At 43.1% G+C, this 25,235-nt stretch overlaps 2 protein-coding genes and 1 long non-coding RNA gene across 4 annotated transcripts; 2 read left to right on the top strand and 1 right to left on the bottom strand.

The window, feature by feature from the left end:
* Positions 1-3,617: 3,617 nt before the first annotated feature.
* On the top strand, positions 3,618-4,652 carry LOC148570545 (uncharacterized). The gene has a single exon (XM_088507082.1). The coding sequence runs from the start codon at positions 3,618-3,620 to the stop codon at positions 4,650-4,652; it is 1,035 nt and encodes a 344-aa protein (XP_088363208.1).
* A 7,229-nt stretch (positions 4,653-11,881) lies between these two features.
* On the top strand, positions 11,882-15,466 carry LOC148570544 (uncharacterized). 2 transcript variants are annotated; one of them, XR_015906917.1, is made up of 5 exons: positions 11,882-12,163; positions 12,248-12,287; positions 13,918-14,054; positions 14,757-14,790; positions 15,042-15,466. It is a non-coding gene; the product is annotated as an uncharacterized LOC148570544 (long non-coding RNA). The 2 variants fall into 2 exon arrangements; XR_015906918.1 differs by lacking the exon at positions 12,248-12,287.
* A 5,109-nt stretch (positions 15,467-20,575) lies between these two features.
* LOC148570543 (uncharacterized) lies at positions 20,576-22,027 on the bottom strand. The gene is made up of 2 exons (XM_088507081.1): positions 21,410-22,027; positions 20,576-21,139 (listed from the first exon to the last, which is right to left on the bottom strand). The coding sequence occupies exons 1-2, from the start codon at positions 22,025-22,027 to the stop codon at positions 20,576-20,578; spliced, it is 1,182 nt and encodes a 393-aa protein (XP_088363207.1).
* Positions 22,028-25,235: the final 3,208 nt, after the last annotated feature.

Genomic DNA, 25,235 nt, shown 5'->3' with positions numbered 1-25,235 from the left:
GGTGGTTATTGGTTCACCACTATAAATACACTGACACCATTCAGGTATCTCTAAGTTCCAATACACTCTAACCTGCTCGCACTCTTGCTAACTTAGGCATCGGAGTGTCTTTGCAGGTACCACCCCCCATTCTTTCACACGTACAAGTCGGACGGAGGAACACCGAGTAACAGATCCACTCGAAAGCCACCTCCTTCATACGTTTGGGCTAACCAACGCTATCCAACCCATTAATCTCCGGTTATCCACCGTAACATTGGCGCCGTTGCCGGGGACCCGAGAGATCAACCAGTGATGGCGGATAGATCCCCTGAAGAGGGTCATGTGGAGACAGATTCTGAACAAGAGAATCTGAACACTGGAAACAATGAGGCAGACCAGACCCTTCACCAGGAAGCCAATGATCAACACAGGGAAGGCACCTCCGGAATCAAAAACCCGAAGGTAAATTCTTCGGAGGGGCGCGAATCAGAAAAAGAAGGACCATCCCACGCAATTGAGCTCATGGGATTAGTCCACAGTCGCCTCGAGCAGCTAGAACAGGAATGGGAACGACAAAAGGAAACCGAAAAGAACCTAAAAGAGGAGATGGAGCGACGAAAAGAGTTAGAAAGAAAACTCTTAAAGTTAGAATCCTCCCTCAAAGGTCAGAACTCCCACGACGGTAGAGAAGATTCGCCCTTAGGGGAGGAAGATCCTTTTAGTGAGGACATAATGAGGGCAAAAGTTCCGAGAAACTTTAGAAGCCCCGATATGGACCTCTACGATGGAACCACTGATCCAAAGCATCATCTGAGCAACTTTAAAAGTCTGATGTATCTGGCTGACGCTTCTGACGCTACGGGATGCAAAGCTTTTCCGACAACCTTGTCAAAAGCAGCGATGAAGTGGTTCGACAGCCTCCCTCCGAGGTCGATTACCAGTTTTGAAGACCTCTCAAGGAAGTTCTTGATGAGGTTCTCCATCCAGAAAGACAAAGTAAAACATGCACCAAGTCTCCTGGGAATAAAACAGGAGGTCGGGGAGTCCTTACGAGCCTATATGGAAAGGTTCAACAAAGCATGTTTGGAGATTCAAGACCTGCCCACCGAGGCAGTCATCATGGGGCTAGTCAATGGTCTTAGAGAAGGTCCCTTCTCACAGTCCATATCAAAAAGACACCCCGCCTCTTTAAGTGATGTACAGGAAAGAGCTGAAAAGTACATCAATATGGAAGAAAATGCTAAGCTAAGAGACCCGAGTTGGCGACCTGGTCACCCTCCCTCAACGAAAGAGAGGGAGAGGGAAGCTAAGAAGAAGGAAGAACTCGGCCTCAATAGGCCAAGAAAATATCACTCTTATACTCCTCTAAAAGTTCCTGTAGTGGATGTATACAGAGAAATTTGCAATACCGAAAGGCTGCCTCCTCCCAGGCCCATTAAAAATAAAAGAGGGGGGAGCCGCGGTGATTACTGTGAGTACCATAAGATATATGGGCACTCCACAAATGACTGTTACGACCTTAAAAATGTGATAGAAAAGCTGGCCAGAGAAGGTCGGCTTGACAGATATCTCATAGAAAGGTCGGACAGTCATGGAAAAAGAAAGCGAGATGATGTGGATAGAAGAGACCCACCACCACAAACTCCGGAGAGACATATCCATATGATCTCAGGAGGGTTTGCGGGAGGGGGACTCACAAAATCTTCTCGTAAAAGACATCTCAAGAGAGTTTACCAGGTCGGAGAGGAGTCATCCGACCTCCCTACCATTTCATTCACGAAGGAAGATGGGCAAGGAATAATCCCGGGGCACGATGACCCAGTGGTAATTACCATGATCCTGGCAAATGCCCATCTCCACAGAACACTAGTAGACCAAGGAAGTTTAGCGGACATCCTCTTTAAGCCCGCTTTCGACAAACTGGGATTAGATGAGAAAGAGTTAAGAGCCTACCCCGACACCTTGTACAGATTAGGCGACACGCCAATAAAGCCACTAGGATTTTTGCCCCTCCACACCACCTTTGGAAAGGGGAAAAATCAAAGACTCTAAGTATAGACTTTATAGTCATCGACGTGGGGTCAGCCTATAATGCTTTAATTGGCAGAGCTACCCTTAATCGACTCGGAGCGGTGGTATCGACGCCCCACCTCTGCATGAAATTCCCGACCTCAGCGGGGATAGCAACGGTAAGGGGAGATCAGAAGTTGGCAAGGAAATGCTACAATGAAAGCCTAAACCTGAGAGGAAAGAACAAAGAAATCCACACAATAGAGCTCGGTGGAGCAAGGATTAAAGAAGAGCTGCGACCACAGCCCGGGGAAAAAACCGAGGAGATTCAGGTCGGCGAAGAGGAAGGAAAAACCACCCACATAGGAGCCAACCTAGGGGAAACCCTAAGACAAGGGTTGACTAAGCTCCTAAGAGATAATTCCAATCTCTTCGCCTGGAAGGCCTCCGACATGCCTGGGATAGATCCCGAGCTCATGTCCCACAAACTCTCGGTCTACTCGGGGTCCCGACCTGTGCAACAAAGAAGACGCAAGCTCGGCCCAGAGCGAGCCCTAGTAGTAGAAGAGCAAGTACAGGCGCTCCTGGAAGCTGGCTTCATCAGAGAAGTCAAATACCCAACATGGCTAGCCAATGTAGTGCTAATCAAAATACAAAATGGCAAATGGAGGATGTGCGTCGACTATACCGACTTAAATAAGGCATGTCCCAAGGACCCTTATCCACTACCAAGCATTGATGCCTTAGTAGACTCTAGCTCGGGATATCAATACTTGTCGTTCATGGACGCCTACTCGGGGTATAACCAAATCCCGATGTACGAGCCAGACCAAGAGAAGACATCATTCATCACACCCAGAGCCAACTTTTGCTACGTGGTCATGCCATTCGGATTAAAAAATGCAGGAGCCACCTACCAGAGGTTGATGAATAAGGTGTTTGCCTCTCACCTAGGAAGCTTAATGGAAGTATACGTCGACGATATGCTGGTAAAGACCAAGAAAGAAGTTGACCTCCTGCCTGACCTTTCACAAGTCTTTGACACCATAAGGTCGCACGGGATGAGACTAAATCCTGCAAAGTGCGCCTTCGCGGTGGAGGCAGGAAAATTTCTGGGATTCATGCTAACGCAAAGAGGGATCGAAGCCAATCCCGATAAGTGCAGAGCTATCCTGGAAATGAGAAGTCCGACTTGTTTAAGAGAAGTCCAACAACTTAACGGCCGACTTGCAGCTCTCTCCAGGTTTTTGGCAGGATCAGCACTAAGATCCCTTCCACTGTTCTCCCTATTGAGAAAGGGACACCAGTTTGAATGGACTCCCGAATGCGAGGAGGCGTTCCAGGAGTTCAAAAAGTTTTTGAGCCAACCTCCTATTTTGACCCGACCTGTAGCCGGAAAAGACCTCGTCCTATACCTATCCGTGGCAGACAAGGCTGTCTCAGCAGCCTTGATAAGAGAAGACGAGGACGGTCAACACCCAATCTATTTCATCAGTAAAGTTCTACAGGGCCCTGAGCTAAGGTACCACAAACTAGAGAAATTTGCCTACTCCTTAGTGGTAGCCTCACGAAGACTACGGCCTTACTTTCAAGCTCACACAATAAGAGTCCGCACGAACCAACCCATGAAGCAAATCCTCCAAAAGACGGATGTTGCAGGAAGAATGGTTCAATGGGCAATAGAACTCTCCGAGTTCGACTTGAAGTATGAAACTCGGACGGCGATTAAAGCCCAGTGCCTCACCGACTTCATTGCAGAATACGCAGGAGATCAAGAGGATAAACCAACTACATGGGAACTCTATGTAGATGGATCCTCCAACAAAATAGGAAGTGGTGCAGGCATAATATTGGTAGATGAAAGGGGAACCCAGATAGAGGTTTCCCTCAAGTTTGAATTCCCAGCTTCAAATAATCAGGCAGAGTATGAAGCCTTGATCGCAGGACTGAAGCTGGCAGAAGAAGTCGGTGCTACAAAGGTGATGATATACAGTGACTCCCAAGTGGTGACCTCCCAAATAAGTGGAGAATATCAGGCAAAGGACCCAAACATGAAGAGGTACTTGGAAAAAACTTTGGAGCACCTTGGGCGCTTTGCAGAAATTGAGGTGAAACACATAACTCGGGATCTAAACAGCAGAGCAGACGCCCTATCCAAGTTAGCAAGTACCAAGCCAGGAGGAAATAACAGAAGCCTGATTCAAGAGACTCTCCAGGAACCTTCAGTGGTAAAAATAGAAGACAAACAAGAAGTCTTCGAAGTGGTCGGATTAAACCTCGGATGGATGAACCCCTTAGTCGAATACCTGAAATTCGACATCCTCCCCAAAGAGGAAAGGGAGGCCAAGAAAATCCGAAGGGAAGCACAACACTACACCCTGGCAAGAAATATCCTCTACAGAAGAGGGATATCAACACCATTATTAAAATGTGTACCGACCTCCAGAACCACCGAGGTATTAGAGGAAGTACATAGTGGAATCTGCGGAAACCATCTCGGAGCAAGGTCATTAGCCAGGAAAGTAATCCGAGCTGGATTCTATTGGCCAACCTTGCAGAAAGATGCCACAGAGTTTGTGAAAAAGTGCCAACCATGTCAAATGCACGCAAATTTCCACGTGGCTCCTCCAGAGGAGCTCATTAGCATCAGTTCTCCGTAGCCCTTTGCAAAATGGGGAATGGATTTGTTAGGTCCTTTTCCTCAGGCGCCAGGACAAGTCAGGTACCTAATAGTGGGAATAGATTATTTCACAAAGTGGATAGAAGCAGAACCACTGGCTACTATCACTGCACAAAGAAGTCGGAGGTTCCTCTACAAAAATATCATCACAAGGTATGGGATACCTTATTCCATTACCACAGATAATGGAACCCAGTTCACCGACTCCACCTTTAGAAGCCTAGTAGCCGGTATGAACATCAAACACCAGTTCACCTCGGTGGAGCACCCACAAGCCAATGGGCAAGCCGAAGCAGCCAACAAAGTCATACTGGTAGGGCTGAAGAAAAGATTACAAGAGGCGAAAGGAGCTTGGGCTGAAGAGCTCCCACAAGTACTATGGGCTTACAGAACAACCCCCCAATCCGCCACTGGAGAAACACCCTTCCGACTAGTTTATGGCGTAGAAGCCATGATCCCAATAGAGGTCAATGAGCAAAGCCCAAGAGTAATCTTCCACGACGAGATCGGGAATATACAGGGGCACAAAGAGGAGCTCGACTTGCTCCCCGAAATTCGAGAAGAAGCCCAGATAAGAGAAGCAGCGTTGAAGCAAAGGATGACCGCAAGATACAACAAAAAAGTCATTCGAAGGAGTTTCACCCCAGATGACTTGGTCCTAATCAGAAACGACATTGGAGTCAACAAATCTAGGGAAGGAAAGCTCGCTGCTAACTGGAAAGGACCATACAAGATCAACGAGGTCTTAGGAAAAGGCTATTATAGGGTAACCGACTTCGACGGCAACGAGTTACCAAGATCATGGCATGCTTGTAATATGAAAAGGTACTACAGCTAAAAGCGAATCCTACTCCCTGATGTACTCTTTTCCCAATTTCATGATTTTTTCCCAAAATCAAAGGGTTTTTTCTGAAAAGGGTTTTTAACGAGGCATCACAGTAGGGGCTAAGGGAAAATAGATTTTCAAAAGCCCTTAGTAGCAATAAGGTACCTCCTCAATTAATAAAGATCTCTTTCATATATCTCTTTTAAATTCCCTTTTTTATTCTCTTTCTACGAAACGCGCCGATTTAAGCTCAACAAAACGTGAAAATCCCATGAACCGACCTAGATGGTCGTCAGGATAAAACGACGAGGTACAAGTCGGCGTAAAGAGGCTATGGAAGTCGATCATGATAAACTCGGGAACAGTCTGACTCATAAGTCGGAATGCGAAACCGAGTAAAACTAAAATGAATCGCAAAAGTAGCCTAAGTCACGAAAAGCTCAATGAAACGAAATTGAGTACTAGGAATAACAAAAAGAGATAGGAAAAAACTAAGAAAAGATTATAAGGCTGCCCTGAAATCATAAAGATTCAGAAAGCCCAAAGAAAAGGTTTTTTCCAGAAAAGATCAAAAATCAAAAGAACTACGAATAGAAGAGCATGCGCGCACAAGGTAACTCAAAACCCTTATCCAAAAAAGGGGGTATTTATTTAATCGTTAAAATTAAACCCTTATCAAAAAAGGGTATGATAAAACTATTTTGTTTACGGCCTTAAAAGGCCAAAAATTGTTCAAACATCAACAAATAAATATAAAGAGTTTAAAAAGGGGGGGCCCACAGGCCGGACCCCCAATAGCCAACAAATTATTTCTTTGCAAGAGGAGTAGAAGGATCACCACCACCAGGACCAGGAGTTGGAGAGAAAGCCGGAGGAGCGGTAGAAGAGCTCGGAGCGTCCTTAGAGCGAGGAGGGGACTCTATGATCCTCTGCCCCCGAGTCTTCAAATCGGACTCGGGCTCCACCACGGGGACAGGAGGATCCACGATGGCACCATCAATAACAATCTTATCAGGGTCTAAAGGAGAAAGGTTCAAGTCAGGAGCAATGACTCCGACCTGCTCCTTAAAAACCCTCCAAGCCTCATCAGCACCATCCGCAATAGAGTCCTCCAACTTGGTATAGGCCTTCCGGGCATTCAGCAAGTCATTCTTTACAGACACAAGATCATCAAATAAACTGTTGTAGCTGGCTTGCACTGCCTTCCTCAAATCCACCTCCATGTTGCATTAGGCTTGCAACTTCTTCTCCTTCTCCCGGAGGCTATCCCTCTCCTCCTTCAGCTTAGCGACTTTCCCCTCCAACTCCCTCTCGTGCTCCTGATATATGCGAAGCCTGCCTTCCAGCTCCTCGACCCTCGAGGTCATCCCTAAAGAGCTGAGAGGAGTCTTCTCAAATATATCTAAGATTTTGCCACAAACTCCCGCCGTCTTGAGACTCTCCTCAACCACAGCAGTGAGGTAGTGCCGAACAGAAACATTATCCATGCTCATACGAGCATGGGGATAAATGTTCTTTCGGACGAACGCAAGAGCGTCCGCCTCACCAGAAGCGCCAGACTCTAAGGTCTTACGCTTCCTCTTCTCTGGTTCAGGAGTAGGTCGGATGGAGGGGGGTGGCAGAGAGGAAGCAGAAGAGGAAATCACAATAGGTTGGGAGGGAGTCCCGACGTTACGAGGAGGAGGAGGAGGAGAGGCAACCGCCCTAGCACCACCAGACCTGGCACGAGACCTCGCCTTGGCCTCCTGAACTCTTTGGTAAGACTCCTGGGCATTTGTTTTTGCCATCTCTGAAAAAAGCAACAATTGATAGATTAGACAAGTCGGAAGAATTAATCAGACAAGTCGGAAAACCAAATGAAAGCTACCTATTTGCGCCTGGATAAAACTCGGAGACCCCTGGAGAAAATTTTTCGTGTCCAAGTATAGAGACCTCCCCCAAACTTCTCGGAGGAACCCCACAATGGCCGCCTCCACATCATCCAGGTCGTCAAGACCATATTTTTCACAAGGGGAGGCCTCCAACTAATATAAAGGAAAGCGGGGGGAAGAGTTATCATCCAGAAAAAAGGGGTGGTGACCCTCTACAGCTTGCACTTTGAAAAAATAGTTTTTGAAGTCGTGGAAGGATTCGTCAAAAAGGGTGAAAATTCTCCTACCTTGTATGGCCCGGAACGATACCCACTGTTGTTTATTGTTTATCCCACTAAAGGGTTTTGTCATATGAAAAAGATGGAAAAAAATCTTTAAAGAAGTCGGGAACTCTAAAGCATGGCTGATGAATTGATAAATTTTCAAAAAACCCCAAGAGTTGGGGTGAAGCTGGGTAGGAGCGACTCGGCAATGACGTAAAACAGACATCTCAAAGTCTGAAAAAGGAAGAAAAACACCCAAACGGGTGATCATACACTCATACATAAAGAAAAAATGGGAGGCAGCCTCATTAGCCCTCCCAAAGCAAACCCGGTCTTCGGGACCTGGGGCCACTAACTCATACTTCGGCTCGTCCTCCTCAGAAGAACAAATTCTGTGGCGAGTACGAAGATGGGTGATAAACTCAGAATCGACTGAGGGTTCCTCCCCTAAGACTGTGACATCAACCCAGTGAGAGAGAGCATCTACAGAAGCCATTTCTTTTTCTAAAAAAGGGGTGACAAAACCTACAAGGGGAAAAGAAAAATCACCAACACGGTCTCTAAAGGGAGGGGGATGCGAAACTAAAGTCTGCAAATCAAATTTATCTACAAAGGCATATTAAAAAACTAACCTTTATCTGGAAATGAGGGTTGGAAGCAAAAGCCTTCGAAAGCACAAGAATGCAGTACGAACGAATGCAAGGGAAATTTGAAAGATCGCAGAAACGAAACAACGAAAGAGAGGGAAAGTATTTATAAGAACGTTAGGGGCATAATGGTAAAATAGGGGTAGTCATTAATGAAGATGCACCGTTACCAAGGCTATTGAATCCCTACGCACACCCCTAACGGACACGACGCTTGATTAGACGTAACTGTCAGAACCAAAAGGTCACGAAAGGTCACGTCGGTTTCAAACCATCACGTCGGTCCTCTTACAAATCGGCTACGACCCCGAGTAGAATACTCGAACCCAAACCTTAAAAAGAGATTGGGCTCGAGTAGGGGCACTGTTCATACCCTGACCCAATAATAAAGGCCCAGGATCCAAGCAAAGAAGCCCAACCCAAAGGGTTGGTCCTCACCCAATACTAGCCTTCATCCCAAGAAGTCGGTACTGAACACGACCTGCTCCAAAGAAGTCGGATACGAGGGTTAGCTGGCAGATAACACTCATTCGAATGGGTAACTTCCCCTAGAAACTCTCTAACCACTTCATAGAGCCATATCTTAACCTCCCTAAGATATGGGAACGGCTATCCACCTAAAAAGGTGGCACTACTTCAGCGGTGGTTATTGGTTCACCACTATAAATACACTGACACTATTCAGGTATCTCTAAGTTCCAATACACTCTAACCTGCTCGCACTCTTGCTAACTTAGGCATCGGAGTGTCTTTGCAGGTACCACCCCCCATTCTTTCACACGTACAAGTCGGACGGAGGAACACCGAGTAACAGATCCATTCGAAAGCCACCTCCTTCATACGTTTGGGCTAACCAACGCTATCCAACCCATTAATCTCCGGTTACCCACCGTAACAGCATTGTTCTCAAAATTGTCTCTTTCATCAATATTCATAATCTCCTCAAATCAATTATCCCCCCATTCCATTCATCAATAATTTAAACTCAAAACATAATGCATTATTCTCTAAATAAATCAAACTTAAAACATATGTTTCTTAAAATTCTTGAATAATTACTTTAACCAAGCTTCTAATTTTTATAGAAATTTCAGCATCATTTCCTCTAAAACTCGAACTTCTGCCACCCTTCAAGGGTCCCAACCACCAAACTAAACCACTCTCAGTCATTCAAATTATTCTCAATGTCAAATCATTTCAAAAATCAAATCACATATCTTTCAACCAATCCATTCAATTCAATATTACAAACTCACTATAAATCCTCAACATATCAACTTTTATAATTATTTCATGCTCATCGAAGTCATAATCCAACACATACAAATTCATCAATAATTCATTCAGTTCGTTCCTATCTTAAGGTCTTCTAGCCTAAGTTTTCACGTGACATTAAACATTAAGTATGAAAAATCAAAATCATACATTCGTACGGAATCAAAATATTCAAAGTTCCGGAGAAGTTTTCTGACCAAACTATTGAAGAAAAAAACGTCCAGAATCATCTGTGCCTCCTAGAACTCCAGTTGGCCGAACTCAAGGAGTAGAGGGATTACATCACCATCAACTTTCACCGATCAAAAGTGGTGCCAACGTGTAGAAAAAGATGATACGAATACTTTTATTGAATTAGAATTTTTATTGGGGTTACAGATTGCAAAAAATTAAAGCCGGAAGTCCGAAGAAGTTACATGCTCACACTTCTCGCTCTCGGTTACGCTCTTCTTTCTTCACCGTTTCATTTCTTCGTACGTTATATATATATATATATATATATATATATATATAAAAGTGACCGAGTACTCTTTCTTTATATATATTAACGTAACTTATAATGTTACACTATCTAATTGTGTAACTTATAATATTATAAGGTTTTCTTAGTAGAACTAGCAATGAATAATAATAATAATAATAATAATAATAATAATAATAATAATAATAATATATAAAATTAAAGGTATATGAGTTATTAATATAAATGACATTAGTTTTACTAATGATAAAAGATATTTGGTGAAGCATTAGCAAAACTAAACTCACCGAAGAGTACCGATAGTTACTCATATCGGTTGATATCGAACTCGATAATATTATTATTAACTAAACTCTATTTTTAAATTAAAATATCAATTACTCAAATTAAAATATACATATAAGTTTCATTACTTATAAATTACTAGAATTATAGTTTTAATTATGTAGAATATTTTACCATAATATATATATATATATATATATATTAGAATATAACTTTGATTGAACTCAAATAGTTATAAAAATTAATTCAATTACTTATAATAAAATGATTTCTAAAAATAGAAAATTTCAATTTATAAAATAAATTATAACATATTTATATTTATATTTTTAGAATTGAAAGTCGCTACACTAAATAAAGAAAAATCAATAATAAATATTACCATAACACCATTTGATTCTGTACTTGATTGGTCATTGTCAGTATGTAATTTTTCTTCGTTCAAATTTACTGAGCATTCTCCACCATGTAGTTTTGGACAGCTACGAACCGTATGACCAATCCGTTTACAATGCGAACACTTACAAGCCTTAACAGTCTTAGTTGTTTGTCGTGAGGCTCCTTTTGTCTTCACAACACTTGGGTCACCTACCAAGTTGGCGGTAGAAGGCAGCTTCTCATTAGGATTGTGTCTTTTATGGAGTTTCATAATCAATCAAATAATGTCTTCTCTGATTTTTATGAAGTCATCTCGATGTTTCGATGCTTTATCACAAAGTGTAAACACAGCGTCGCTAGAGCACCGTACCTAACACTAGCAAAGAATGAAACAAGAGAAAAAAAAAGAGAACAAAGAGTGACTTATTTGTAACAATTCGCAAATGCTGAGAGTGTGGTAGTATCTGATTTTGAGATAGAGAGATTTGTTATGTTGGCGACTTTGAATGGAAGAACGGTAAAAAGAACGATCGATTGTTTTGGGTTACAACAACAAGATCGACGACTTTCGAAAACTAGAAGGAGGAAAAAGAAGGTATATACTGAGAGTGAAGGAGAGGGAATAAGACGAAAACGAATTTTTTCTATGAATATAGAAAAGAGAAAAAGACGAAATTAGATGAAAATGATTAGTGTTTTATGTTCTTCCCTCTTTCTCCAGCAGTATATACAACGTTTCAATTTTAATTCTTTTTTTCTTTTAAATAATTTATTTAAAGTTTACCACATATAATGGTTTGATTTAACCAGAGTTAAATATATGTACAATGTATTAAAATATGTATATATAAAATATTTAATACATGTATTAAATTTATTATTTTTTATTTTTAAAAATTAAAAATTTATTTACTGATTAGAATTAATAAATACACTTGTCACCAATTAATTGAAACATCTAAAAAGAGTATGTAATACTCTCAAATTAATTAGATATAAAAAAAATTACCTTAATATTATATCTTTTCATAAATTAAAAGTAAAAAAAAAAGTATATCAAGCTATCCAAACGGCTCTCAATCTATTTGCATGCAAGTGTAAATCTAAGCATTTAAAATCAGTGTTTGAGAAAAAAAAAAAATTCAGGGTTTTAAAATAATTTCAGTGTAAATCCAAACGGCTCTCTTTATCTCTCCTTCTCTTCTTTCTTTCTCATGCTCTCTTTTTGGTTGAGACAAATGTAAAGTAAGCACAAATGGAATAGAGATTTAAAATACACATATATATATCATCAATGAAAAAAAAGAAGGTCACTGGTAATGGAAGTAGTAACTGACAGAGAAGATAGATGCTGACGGTAGTCAGTACTTTGGTTGGAAAAGCATTTGCAAAGAAAAAAAAAATGGTTGCAAAAGCTTCGAATCTATTTCTATCGAGCAACAGAAATGAAGAACAATAAGCAAAGGTACTTTTTAAAATTGCAGAGACAATTTATGTACTACCTATTTGTCTATCTAATTATCTAAAATAATGTGTACCTGTGCTACAGGAAGAACAATTGAAGATAAAGTGGATGGTATTATAAAATGGTAAATTAATTTATTGTAATTTTTCACCAATAAAATGCACAATCAATACTAAAAAGTAAGCCTCACTTAGGACTCTAAATTATATATTTTTTAGTTTAAGACAAGAAGGTATTGCAGTTATTTATTCTAATATTATAATGTTATGATCTTTTCATCTCCAAGAAAAAAAGGCATTTCAGTTTGAATCTTTGGAATTATGATAATTCCATGCATTATTTGACTTTTATATTAACATAAAAATTTGTATAATGCCTATTAATTTTATTGATGAGTTCGAAAACCTTGCTCATAATGGATTTAATTATATTGGGGGTCAGGTCTCACATTTACAGGAATGCTTTTATAGCAGTGTATTGTTATTTTCGGTGGAATGTTTGAATAGTCTATAATATATATCTTTAGTCTACATTGTGTATGATTCAGTTACGTTTGTTTTGATATTAGCTTATAAGTATTGTTTGCTTCCTAATAAAGTAAAAACTATTAATTATCGTCTTCTGATAAATTAGTGGCTTCAACTTCTGAAAGAAGTAATTTTTGTTTTTACTTTTTTGTCGTAATGTATAGACTACTGTCATAGAACTGATGAATATGATAAAAAAGTAGTATACTCAAATACCTGGTGGGAGGCTGGGAAAGTTCCTTGGGATAATCTGAAAAAGAAGATTGCATTGCCACATATCAAGATAGTGTCAAGCCTTAGAAGGAAGAAATTGAAAAAGAAGAAGACACACTTAAAAGATACAAAAATGTTATTTATAGACTAAAATTAACTATTAAAATCAGCCACTAATATATTTATGTATAAATATATGTATAGTTTAATATATTAGTATTCTAGTATGTATTTTATACTGATAACTAACTTTGGTGACTGATTTTAGTGTACACGTAGCATAATATTATGCTACAACAAAGTATCACTTTTCTATATCTTGCTATATTTCCTATGCTTCCATATATTATCTATAAAATAACTCTATGTCTTACTCTTTCTTATGTTTTCTGTCTTATATATTTTAGGAAACATTTCAAGTTTTAATCATTAATTTCAATTAATATATATTATATATATTTTTTATAATTCAAATTAACGGTTAAAATAATTGGAGCACCGATACTCTCGGTATACTTAAAATGTTTCCTTTTCAAGTGCACCAGGGAGTACCGGTGCACCAGTTATTTTAACCGTTGATTTCAATTAATATATATTATATATTTTTTTTATAATTTAGATCAACGGTTAAAACAATTGGAGTATCGATACTCCCGATGCACTTGAAATGTTTCCTATATTTTATATTGGTGAAAACTCAAGTGCAGTCGACTTCACGTGAAGTTGATAACTGAGAGTCGTTAGATGATTTGACTTATTTGACTAAATTTTCATGTAACGACTCTCAACTATCAACTTCACGTGAAATCGACTGCAATTGAGTTTTCCCCTTTTATATTATGTATCACTTTTTTATGCCTTGCTATTTTCTATGCTTCCATGTAATTAAAAAAAAGATATTGCATAATATTATAATAATGTGTAGAACAACAAAGTCTTACTAATTCCTATGCTTCTATATATATTATGTGATGATAAATTTAATTATGTGCTTCACCAATTGTTTTAAAACAGCTAATGATGCTTATAAGTTTCTGCACAATTCGTTCCTCAATTGCGTGTCTTTGCTCTTGGTTCGAATGCCAATTTCCTTGATCAGCCGAAAATACTTGGAGAGCCAATTGCAGTTCTGTGTTTTCTGCACTACGAAGGTTTTGAATCGTTACTATTGTATCTTATGCTCAAGTTCTTTTTGTTTAATTACTCTATGTTGCAAATAGAGCAGAATTTTTCGGAGTGTTTTTGGATTATTGATCCATGTATCTATATTTATGATTTTAAATCATCTACTCATTCTATCATATGTAACGAGGTTGGATCTTTCACTAAATATTCTGTGCTTATTCAGATTAAACATGGACACTGCATAAAGATTTTACTAAAAACATTATCAAGTATGAGAAAATCGAAATTCTGCATTGCTTGAATGACCATTATAAAAAACCTTTGAGGATTTTGTGATTAAGTTCTTTATTTAAAAGCAATTAGCATGTTTAGTCAATTAATTTATTTCAGCAATTCAGCTGTACGTAATTTGAGAAATCAACAGAGTCATAGACTTCTACAATTTATCTTTAGTTTCTTATGTCCTAACTATGATTAAGGTATTATTGCTTAGACAATACTCAGCAACAGATGATTAGAAGGCCTAATTTTATCTAAAGAAGAGCATAACGTGAACTGTAATGTTAATAATTTTAATGTAATATATTTATGATATATAAGTTGTGAATGTTGTTCCATTTTAGCAGTGAGATTTTCTGTAAATTGTTATAGTTACTTCTATTTCATTCCATTTTTCTAATCAAATAATTTACCCTTACATTTATCTATATGCTATTCATTTGGTACAGGATGATAATGCCGATGGATCATTTAACAATCCAGGTTATTTCTCTTTCTCTTTAATGTATTGTTTTTGCTGCTTTATGTGTTGCACATTGAGTATAGGAAGATGTTCAATATATTTATTATGTGCTTTTCGCTTAGAGCATATGATTTTCTCTTAGTTTATAATTTTCTTTCTTAGCACAAATGGGTTTTTTTTTTCTTTCTAAATTCTAACAATTTCTTTAAATTTTCTGTCATAATATTTTAATGTAGCAGTCATTCTTAAAATTCTATTGATTCTTATGAAGGTTGGGAGTACCACAATGAGTAGCACTGAAGCATTAAAAGCTGGATTACATGAAAAGACATTAAGAATAACTCATTATTATCGTGATTTGTTGGCCAGCATTAACACTTTATGGTATCTTCAAAATGGTTATGCGATTGAAGCTATGCACTAAAATTGTTTCTGAGATTTTAATTGCACCAATTATGTTTTTGAGATTAAAAAAATTCTATCATATTAGTCCCTTACCTGTTTTTTGTTAACGACACACTAAGGTGGTTTGATGAAGTAGACCTTTGGTGACACATGTAACTTCATGGTTTGGCCACGTGTAACGATATGATGACGTGTCGGTTAGCAACACACCGCAGTATACTTATGTGGATGGTTATGCCACGTGTCAGATCATGCCACATGTTACAATGTTATTTGTCCATATGTCATCCACTGTGTCATTGTTATATATGCATCAAATTGGTCTCTTACTTTACATTAAATGACTCATTTTAGTCTCTAAAATTGAATGGCATGCACCAAATTAGTCCCTTCATTAATTTTTTCTCTTTTTTTTGTAAATTTAAAATTCTCAATATTTTTTATACACTAATTTTGATTATATTTTTTATCATACAATTTTTTATAATAAATTTTTTAATTAATAATTTTAACTTGTATCATTCGAGCACATGTTAGCTAAATTCAAAATTTTATTATTGTCTCTTGTATTTATTTGTATCTGTTTTAATATTGTTCAAGTTATGGTTACAATAAGTGCTTGTATTAATTAATAGTGTAATATATGAAAAGACTGCCTAGCTAAGTTATAGATAAAATAAAGTATTATAATCGACAGTATAAATCTATCTTATTAATTTAGTGAGAAGTCAATTATATGGAGAATCAGACATTCTTAAAACGGATGGGAATAATGAATTTGTACGAGAAGTCTCTGGTACGGTTTGAAGGGTGGATCGGGAATCCGCGGGCGAACTGGATCCGGATGGCTTGGCTGGGACGATGGGGGGAGGTACCTGCAAAGACACTCCGACGCTCAAGTCAGAATGGATCTAAGAGGCAGAAAGTGTGTGGAATCAATGAATACCTGGGGGGACCTGGGTCCTCTTATTTATAGGTGACGGTGGATATCTTATCTTATCTTATTTAGTTAAGATAAGAGAGATATTTGGGTTAGAGGCTTTGAAGGGCCGGTGTTTGGGCCTTCGTGTTGAAGCGGGTCGTCCCCGGGTAACCGGGTATGCGGGATCCGTGGGTCGGATCCGTAACAGTTGCCCCCGCAGCGGGAGAGCGAGCGAGGTCGGTCTGTCGCTGGGAGACGTTTGTCATGGGCTCGATTTTTTCTCGGGTGCCCGTCTGGTTTCTTTGCGATGAGGTCGGTGCCTCGGTCTCCGTGTCGTGGAAGATTCGTCTGACCGTTTAGGTCTGACGTGACTCTTCCGTATCAGTCGCGTCTGTTGCGTTCTTTGAGGCGTTACCTTTTTTCGAGGGGGTATTTATTGCAGGTTGTGCTTTTTCTTTTTTGCCCTTGCGTTTGCTTTGCTTTCTAAGGGTATTTTCGTCGTTTTGCTTCTTTCAAAAACTGTTTTGGTTTTCCTCCTTCAGTTTCCTCGTTCTGCTTTTACTTCTCTATTGCTTCTCTTTCTAGTTACAGCATTTCCCATTTTCCATTTTCGCTTTCTGTGGTTTCAGTTGGTCTTCTTCTGCGGCGTCTTTCCTTCGGATTGTCTTCCTTCGATTTATCAGGTTAGCATTTCTCTTGTTTCTTTTTGCTTCTTCTGCTTTGTTTTCTGCAATATTTTGTTTTGTCTTTGCTAAGTGTAGCTGTTTTAGAGTAGTTTTGTGGTGTTTGTATGGTGGTTTAGATAGTTCTGTTGGGTTCCTAGAAAAGGGTTGGGGCGAGTGCCACCGTATAATTGGTGGTGTGCGGTGGCAGTTCGTTCCAGTTTTTTACCCGTCGTCGTTTTCTGCCGTGAGGTTTGGCTGACGGTGGTGCTCGTCGATATTTTAGGTATGGCTCGCCGACGGATGGAGGGTGTGAGGGCTCCGGTGGCCCCGGCGGGGGGTGTCCCTGACCTTTTTTCTTGGGTCACCAGTGATGTTTGGGGGACACCGTCGCGGATGACGGAGGCGGACCTCCAACGGCTTCGTGATGAAGGGGATGTTTGTGGGGGTGGTGATGCCGAACGCCACTACGAGCTTGCCCTCCCTGGGGTTGACGAGAGGGTTTGCTATACCAATCTCGACTCCACGACAGTGCCGGATTAGATGTGGGTGTATGAGGCGATGTTCACCCGGCTTGGTGTTCGGCTTCCCTTTTCTCCTTTTGTTCAGCAGTTGTTGAATCGGTGCTCCGTGGCGCCGTCCCAGCTACATCCGAACAGCTGGGCGGCAATACGGTCTTTTGAGCTCGTTTGTGATTATTTAGAGTTACCTGCCTCAGTGAACGTTTTTCTTTTCCTTTTCTTGTGTACTCTTCCGACTAAGGAGGGGAAGCATAAAAAGGGGTATGTGTCTTTCCGAGCTCAGCCCCATCGTCGGATTTTCGGTTTGTATGAAGACTCCTTCCACAGTTTTAAGAGTGGTTATTTTAAGGTTCGTCCCGCGGGGGGACATCATCCCTTTTGGTTGACGTTGGAGGGTGATCGTCGGTTCCCCACTTACTGGAATTTTAAGGCGGGTCCGTCGGTTTTTACTCGGGTTTCTAAAGAGTTCCTGTCCTCGGAGGAGCGGGATATTGCTCTCGTTCTGTGGCAGTTGTTTGGGGAGCGTCCTCTTAATCCCCGGGACGTGATGGGTGATCCGGTTGCTTGCCGGTCATATGTTGGTGTGTGTCTGTTTTTTTTTTTTTTTTTTTTTTTTTGGTTTTTATGTTTTGTTTCCCGTTTTTGTAACTTGGGATTTTTTGTATTGTTTGCAGTTGAGATGGCTGGTGGCTTAACATCCTTGGCTCGTTTGAAGGCGGCGATGGCCCTGGAGGAGGGGTCGTCGTCTCCGGCTACTCCTGTTTCTAACCCTGCCGTGGATTCTCAGCCAGTTTCTCAGGAGGTGGTTTCCTCGGGTGCGCGGGCCGAGGCTCAAGTTTCTCCAGGGCCTACGAACTCTCCTGAAGTCGTTGTGGTGACGGCTGTTGAGGCTTCTCGGAAGAGAAGAAGGCCTGAGGATCCGAGCAGCGAGACCTTTGAGGATGAAGGTTTGGTGGCCAGTGTGATGGACCGACGTTTCGATGCTCTGGGGTTTATTGATCAACACTTGATGCCTGGGACGGAGCCGTTTTTTTATGGCTGCGATGTTTCGTTCCAGGCTAAGTCGGTGTATCGTGCTCTTCTCCGATCTGCCGTTGTTGTTCGAAAAGCCGAGCCCGTGATGGCGCAAGTTGGCTTGTTGGATAAGAAGCTCCGTCATTCTCAGGATGAGGTGGCTAAGCTGAAGGAGGAGCTTGAGGCTGCCGGGGTTGCTAGGGAGAAGGCGGTGAAGTCATCCGAGGAAGCCAGGGCGGAGATTCTCCAGCTTTCCGAGGTTGAGACTTCGCTTCTTTCTCAACTGGCGGAGGAGCGGCAACGGGCTTCTGATGCGGGTTCTCAGGCGGCTGTGCTTCTCGGTGAATCAGAGACTTTGAAGGCCGAGGTCGCTGCCTTGAGGAGGGAGAAGGCGGAGTTATTGGCTGATGCAAAGGGTGCGATTGCGGCTACCGAGGAGATGATGAGGGCTCAGGCTTTAGTGCTGGCTCCTGGTGCGGATGTGTCCGTGATGGGGGCCTTCAAGACCATTCGTGATGGCCAGATCGTTGACCTCGAGTAGCTTTCTATCTTTATCTTTTTTGGATTTTTCTTCAGACTGTGTTTTTGGATACTTTTGGATGGCCAAGGGCCGTGTATTTTGGGATTTTGGAACACCGAACTTTCGTTTTATTAGTGTTTATCGGCCGTTCGGGCCTTTTTGTATGTTCCGTTGTTATGTTGTTTTTGGGCCGTCCGGGCCTTCTTTATATTCCGTTTTTAGGCTATTTGTTCCCTCGGACCGTCGTTTGGTCGGATTTTTTAATGGATATCCGCGTATTTCGGGCCTGGGGGGTGATCAGTCCCCCAATTGTGGCCGTATTTTCGTTCCGTTTTTGGGACATTTAGGAAAATATAAATAGCTGTTTTTAATGGAATTTTTATTGATGGTTGGGCCTCGTTAAAACCCTCCGTTGGTGGAGGGAAAGAGTACCCGAGTTTAAAACTTAGATGAAATAAAAACTTAGAATTTGTAAACTGGTAGGAGAAGTACAAAAACAGAAATGAGGGCAAGGGTGCGACCTTGTGGGTTGGTCTAGGCGTAGTATCGTCGCAAGTTGGCGGCGTTCCATGTTCTCGGGACTTCGTCGCCGCTGAGCCGTTCGAGTTTGTACGCTCCTTTTCCGATTACGGCCTTGATTCTGTATGGTCCTTCCCAGTTGGGGGTGAGCTTCCCTTCTCCTGGGGTCGGGGGGCCGATGTCGTTTCGTCGTAAAACGAGGTCGTTGGCCGCGAATTCTCGCCGGATGACTCCGTGATTGTATCTCAGGCTGATTCTTTGCTTTAGGGCTAGCTCTCTGAGATGGGTTATGCTTCTTGTTTCGTCAATGAGGTCTCGTTCTGCTTCCTCGTCGTTACCTCCGACCGTTTTTCTGGGGCTTGGGTCTCCGATTTCTACCGGGATGACCGCCTCAACCCCGTATGTTAGTCGGAAAGGTGTTTCTCCCGTTGTTGTTTGAGGTGTGGTTCGGTATGACCATAGTACCGATCCGAGCTCGTCGGCCCATAGTCCTTTGGCTTCGTCGAGCCGCTTTTTAAGTCCTTTGACGATTATTTTGTTCGCGGATTCCACCTGTCCGTTTGTCTGAGGGTGTTCTACCGAGCTGAAACGGTGGGATATATGTAGCCCCTCTAAAAATTCTTTGAATTTTTTGTCGGTAAATTAGGTTCCGTTGTCCGAGATAACGATCTCGGGGATCACGAATCGGGTGATGATCTGACGCCAGAGGAATTTTCGGCATTGGGTTGCCGTTATGGAGGACAGGGGTTCGGCTTCGATCCATTTAGTGTAGTAGTCTATGGCGACGATGAGGTATCTAAGCTGGCCGGGTGCCGTTGGGAAGGGTCCGACGAGGTCGATGCCCCAAGTGCCGAACGGCCGTTCTGCCGATATGGTGCTGAGCTGGTGCGGTGCGGCTTGGTGGATATTGGCGTGCCTTTGGCATTTGTCACAGTTTTTAACTATTTGTATGGAATCTCGGATAACCGTGGGCCAGAAGTAGCCTGCTCTGATGACTTTTTGGGCTAAAGTCTTGCCTCCGACGTGGTGACCGCAGCAGCCTTTGTGGATTTCACGGAGTATGTACTCCGTGTTCTCGGGTTCTATGCATTTGAGCAGGGGTTGTGAGAATCCGCGTTTGTACAGCTGTCCTGCGACAATGGTATAGTTGGCGGCTTCCCTTTTTATTCGCTTTTCCTCTTTGGGATCTGGTGGCAGTGTTCCATCGAGGAGGTATTGCAGGATCGGGTAGGTCCAAGATCCCTAGTTTAAGATTGTCAGGTGAGCGTTGGTTGTTGTTGACACGGAAGGTGTCTTAACGACTTCCTGGATTAACGATTTGTTACCGTGTCCGGGTTTGGTACTGGCTAGCTTGGAGAGTAGATCTGCTCTGGCATTTCGTTCCCTAGGGACGTGCCGTATGGTGACGTGTTCGAATCCTTCTCTTAGTTTGTTTACCTTGGCGAGGTATTGTTGGAGTAGGGGGTCTCGTGTCTGGTAGTCTCCGTTAATTTGGGAACTGAGTACTTGTGAATCGGTATTTACTTCTAGGACCTTTGCTCCGACTTCCTGGGCTAAGGATAGGCCTGCCAAGAGGGCCTCGTATTCTGCTTGGTTGTTCGATACTGGAAATTCGTATCGTACCGACTGTTCGATCGTGATTCCGTCTTGATTTTTGAGTATGACTCCGGCGCCTCCGTAGGTGGAGTTTGATGAGCCGTCGACATGTAGTTTCCATGATTCGGGGGTGAGCTTTCCCGGGGTCATCTCGGCGATGAAGTCGGCCATAGCTTGTGCTTTGATCGCATTCCGGGGTTCGAATTTGATCTGGAATTGGGATAGTTCGATGGACCACGCTAGCATTCTTCCAGCTAGGTCGAGTTTCTGCAACACCTGTTTGACCGCTTGGTCGGTTCGAACCGTCACGAGATGAGCTTGGAAGTATTGTCGTAGGCATCGGGAGGCTGTAAGGAGTGTGAAAGCTAGATTTTCTAAGCGTGAGTAGCGAGCTTCCGCGTCTTGTAGGACTTTGCTTATGAAGTATACGGGTTTTTGTTCCTTTTTCTCGTTTTCACGGACGAGTGCTGCTGCGAGTGCCTCTTCCGTTATGGAGAGGTATAAGTAAAGTGTTTCCCCTGTTTGGGGTTTGGCGAGGATTGGTGGTTCCGCTAGGACCCTCTTGAAGTGTTGAAATGCTTCTTCACATTCCGTCTCCCACTTGAAGGGGGCTTCTTTTTTCATTAGTTTGAAGAAGGGGGTCGCTTTTTGGGCCGAAGCCCCGAGAAAGCGTGACAATGCCGTTAGTCGGCCGGTAAGCCTTTGGATGTCTTTAAGGTTTTTGGGGCTCGTCATCTCGAGGATGGCACGACATTTCTCTGGGTTTGCTTCAACTCCGCGTTGCGTAATCATGAAGCCGAGGAACTTCCCTGCCTCCATTCCGAAGGCACATTTTGCCGGGTTGAGTCGCATTTGGTGCTTTCGTAGGGTGTTCATTATGACTTTGAGGTCGTCGGTTAGTTGTTCGCCGGATTCGGTCTTGGCGAGCATGTCGTCTATGTAGACTTCTAATTTGTTACCGGATAAGTCTCGGAATATCTTGTTAACCAGTCTTTGATAGGTTGCTCCCGCGTTTTTTAGGCCGAAGGGCATTACTGTGTAGCAATACGTCCCGTCTGGGGTGATGAACGCTGTTTTCTCTTCGTCTGGTCGGTGCATCGAAATCTGGTTGTATCCGGAGTATGCGTCCATGAAGCTGAGGTATCGGTGACCGGATGCAGCGTCTACCAATCCGTCGATGTTTGGTAGGGGGAAGGCGTCCTTTGGACAAGCTTTGTTGAGGTCCGTGTAGTCGACGCACATTCGCCATTTCCCATTAGGTTTTTTCACTAGTACGACGTTGGCTAGCTAGGTCGTGTAGGGGAGTTCTCGGATAAAGTTGGCCTCGAGTAGGGCTTTAACTTGTTTTTTGACCTCGGTGGCTCGGTCCGGTGACATTTTTCTTCTCCTTTGTGCTATTGGTTTAGCTTTGGGGTCCACGGCTAGACGGTGAGACATTAGGTCGGGGTTTATTCCCGGCATGTCGGCCGGTGTGAATGCAAACAGGTCTCTATTTTGTTTCAGGAGTTGAGAGAGCTCCTCTTTGAGGTCGTATGGGAGGTTCCTATTAATGAAGGTGTATTCATCCTTGGTTTGCCCTATTTGTAGTTTTTCCATATCCCCTTCTGGCTCTGGCCTGGGTTGGCCGTCTTGTCGGACATCCAGATCGGCTAGGAATACTCCGGCCGCACCTCGTGATTTCTTCCTTAGGGCTAGGCTGGTGTTGTCACATTCGGCTGCGACTTCTCGGTCCCCGTGGATGGTGCCGACAGAGCCGTCGTCGGTTCTGAATTTCATAAGGAGGTATTTGGTAAAGATAACTGCGGAGAAGTCATTGATTGTTTTCCTTCCGAGAATCACGTTATAGGCTGTGGAGTCTTTTAGGACTACGAATTCAGATAGGATTGTCTTCTTCTGGCTGCTCGTTCCTATGGTGATGGGAAGTGTGATTGAGCCATCTGGTTTGAGGAAGTTGTCTCCGAGTCCCGTGACGCCGTGGCGGTGTGTTTGGAGGTTGTCGTTGCGGAGTCCGAGTTTATCGAAGGCTCCTCGAAAAAGGATGTTTGAGTCTGCCCCGGTGTCTACCAGTATCCTTCGTACGAGTCCTGTTCCGATTCTAGCTGAGATGACGAAAGGGGCATCCTCGGCTGAGGTGCCGTGTTGGCAGTCCTCTGGTAAGAACGTTATCGTTTTGTCGGCCGCGGAGATTGGGACTTGGTTCCTTACAGCCATTACCTTGAGGTCTTTCTTCATTGTTAGTTTTGACTTGTTTGATACATCTTTGCCAGTGATGACGTTTACTATGATGGTTGGATCTTCCTCTGGGCTTTCCCTCGGGGGTTGCTTTTGGGTTCTCGGGTTACGTCCTTCCCTCTCCGACGACCTGTCTCTCTCCGCGCGTCTCGGTTCTCTGATGATTTTGGCAAATTCTGGGAGTTTGCCGTCTCGTATGGCTTGTTCAAGGGCGTCTTTAAGGTCAAAACAATCTTGTGTTCTGTGACCGTAACCTCAGTGGTATTCGCAGTAAAGGGTCTTGTTGCCTCCTGTCCTTTCTTTGAGTTGCCGGGCTTTCGGAATGATGCCTCTATCTGCTATTTGGTGGTATACCTCGGTAATTGGTGCTGTCAGGGGCGTGTAATTTGAGAATTTGCCTATTCTCGGTGGTCGGCTGGTCGGCCTGGGGTGGTCCCGTTGATTCTCTTTGAGTGTTGGGTTTTGGTGAGAAGCCGAGTTGCCGCGCTGGGCGTTGCCGTGCTGCCGTTTGTTGGCGGCGACGACCTGGCTGACTTCTTCGTCGTTGATGTAATCTTTGGCGACGTTCTGGATCTCATGCATGGTCCATACCAGTCTGGTGGTGAGGTGTTTGCGAAAATCTTCGTTCATTAGCCCATTGGTCAGGCAAAGGCTTGCGACGGAATCCGTGAGTCCGTCGACCGTTAGGCATTCGTCGTTGAAGCGGTCGAGGTATTTTCTTGTGGATTCTTCTTGTTTTTGCATGACCCCTAGTAAGCTGATGGGGTGTTTGGCTTTGGTGATCCTAGTAGTGAACTAGGCCATGAACTTTCGTGTAATATCGTGGAAGCTGGCTATGGATCCGTTCGGGAGGGCGTTGAACCATTTGATCGCTGGCCCGGCGAGGGTTACCGGGAAGGCTCTGCATCGGACCGCGTCGGCCGCTCCTTCTAGGTTCATTCTGGCTTCAAAAGCCGTTAGGTGTTCTTGGGGATCCTTAGTTCCATCGTATTTCATATCGGTAGGTTTGTCGAAGCCTTTGGGGAGTTTTGCCCTTAAGATTCTTTCTGTGAAGGGTGTAGCTCCCATTATTATATGGTCGTTTCTCGTGCGTTTGGTGTTTCGGTCCCTCCGATCTTCGTCTGAGTAGTGTTGATAACTCGGATCTTGAGAAGCGCTGCGGTTATGTTTCTTGTTGTGTCGCCGTTCTGGCGATTTCTCGTGTCTGTGATCGCGTGATGAGCTGCGACCGTCTCTTCTGTCGTGTCGTCGGGTTGGCGACCTTCCGCGGCGAGATCTTGATCTGGAGGTTGCATGGCTTCCGTGCTCGTTGTTGTGTTTTCCTTTGTTGGTTATCTTGCCTTCGAGTTCCTGAACTCGGAGGCAGAGATCCTGGATGATCTGCGCTGCTTTGTCGCTGGCTTTCTCAGGATGTCGTCGGTCCGTGATGTTGTGATCGTTCGCGTTTTGGATAGTGCTTGCTATTCTCGCTTGGTTCGTGACTTCACGGTGCTCGGGGGTTGGGTTAATCGGTTGAGAGTCATCCTGGCTTGAGGGGGTTTCCTCCAGGACGTCCCCCATTGGGTCCAGCTGGCGCAGGGTTCCCCACAGACGGCGCCAATGTACGAGAAGTCTCTGGTACGGTTTGAAGGGTGGATCGGGAACCCGCGGGCGAACTGGATCCGGATGGCTTGGCTGGGACGATGGGGGGAGGTACCTGCAAAGACACTCCGACGCTCAAGTCAGAATGGATCTAAGAGGCAGAAAGTGTGTGGAATCAATGAATACCTGGGGGGACCTAGGTCCTCTTATTTATAGGTGACGGTAGATATCTTATCTTATCTTATTTAGTTAAGATAAGAGAGATACCTGCAAAGACACTCCGACGCTCAAGTCAGAATGGATCTAAGAGGCAGAAAGTGTGTGGAATCAATGAATACCTGGGGGGACCTAGGTCCTCTTATTTATAGGTGACGGTAGATATCTTATCTTATCTTATTTAGTTAAGATAAGAGAGATATTTGGGTTAGAGGCTTTGAAGGGCCGGTGTTTGGGCCTTCGTGTTGAAGCGGGTCGTCCCCGGGTAACCGGGTAT

Source organism: Arachis ipaensis, chromosome B3 (assembly GCF_059453495.1).
Source record: "Arachis ipaensis isolate K30076 ecotype BB chromosome B3, ASM5945349v1, whole genome shotgun sequence".
Taxonomy (NCBI): Eukaryota; Viridiplantae; Streptophyta; class Magnoliopsida; order Fabales; family Fabaceae; genus Arachis; species Arachis ipaensis.
The sequence above is the reverse complement of the archived record's forward strand: the minus strand, read 5'-3'. Positions and strand labels throughout refer to the sequence as shown.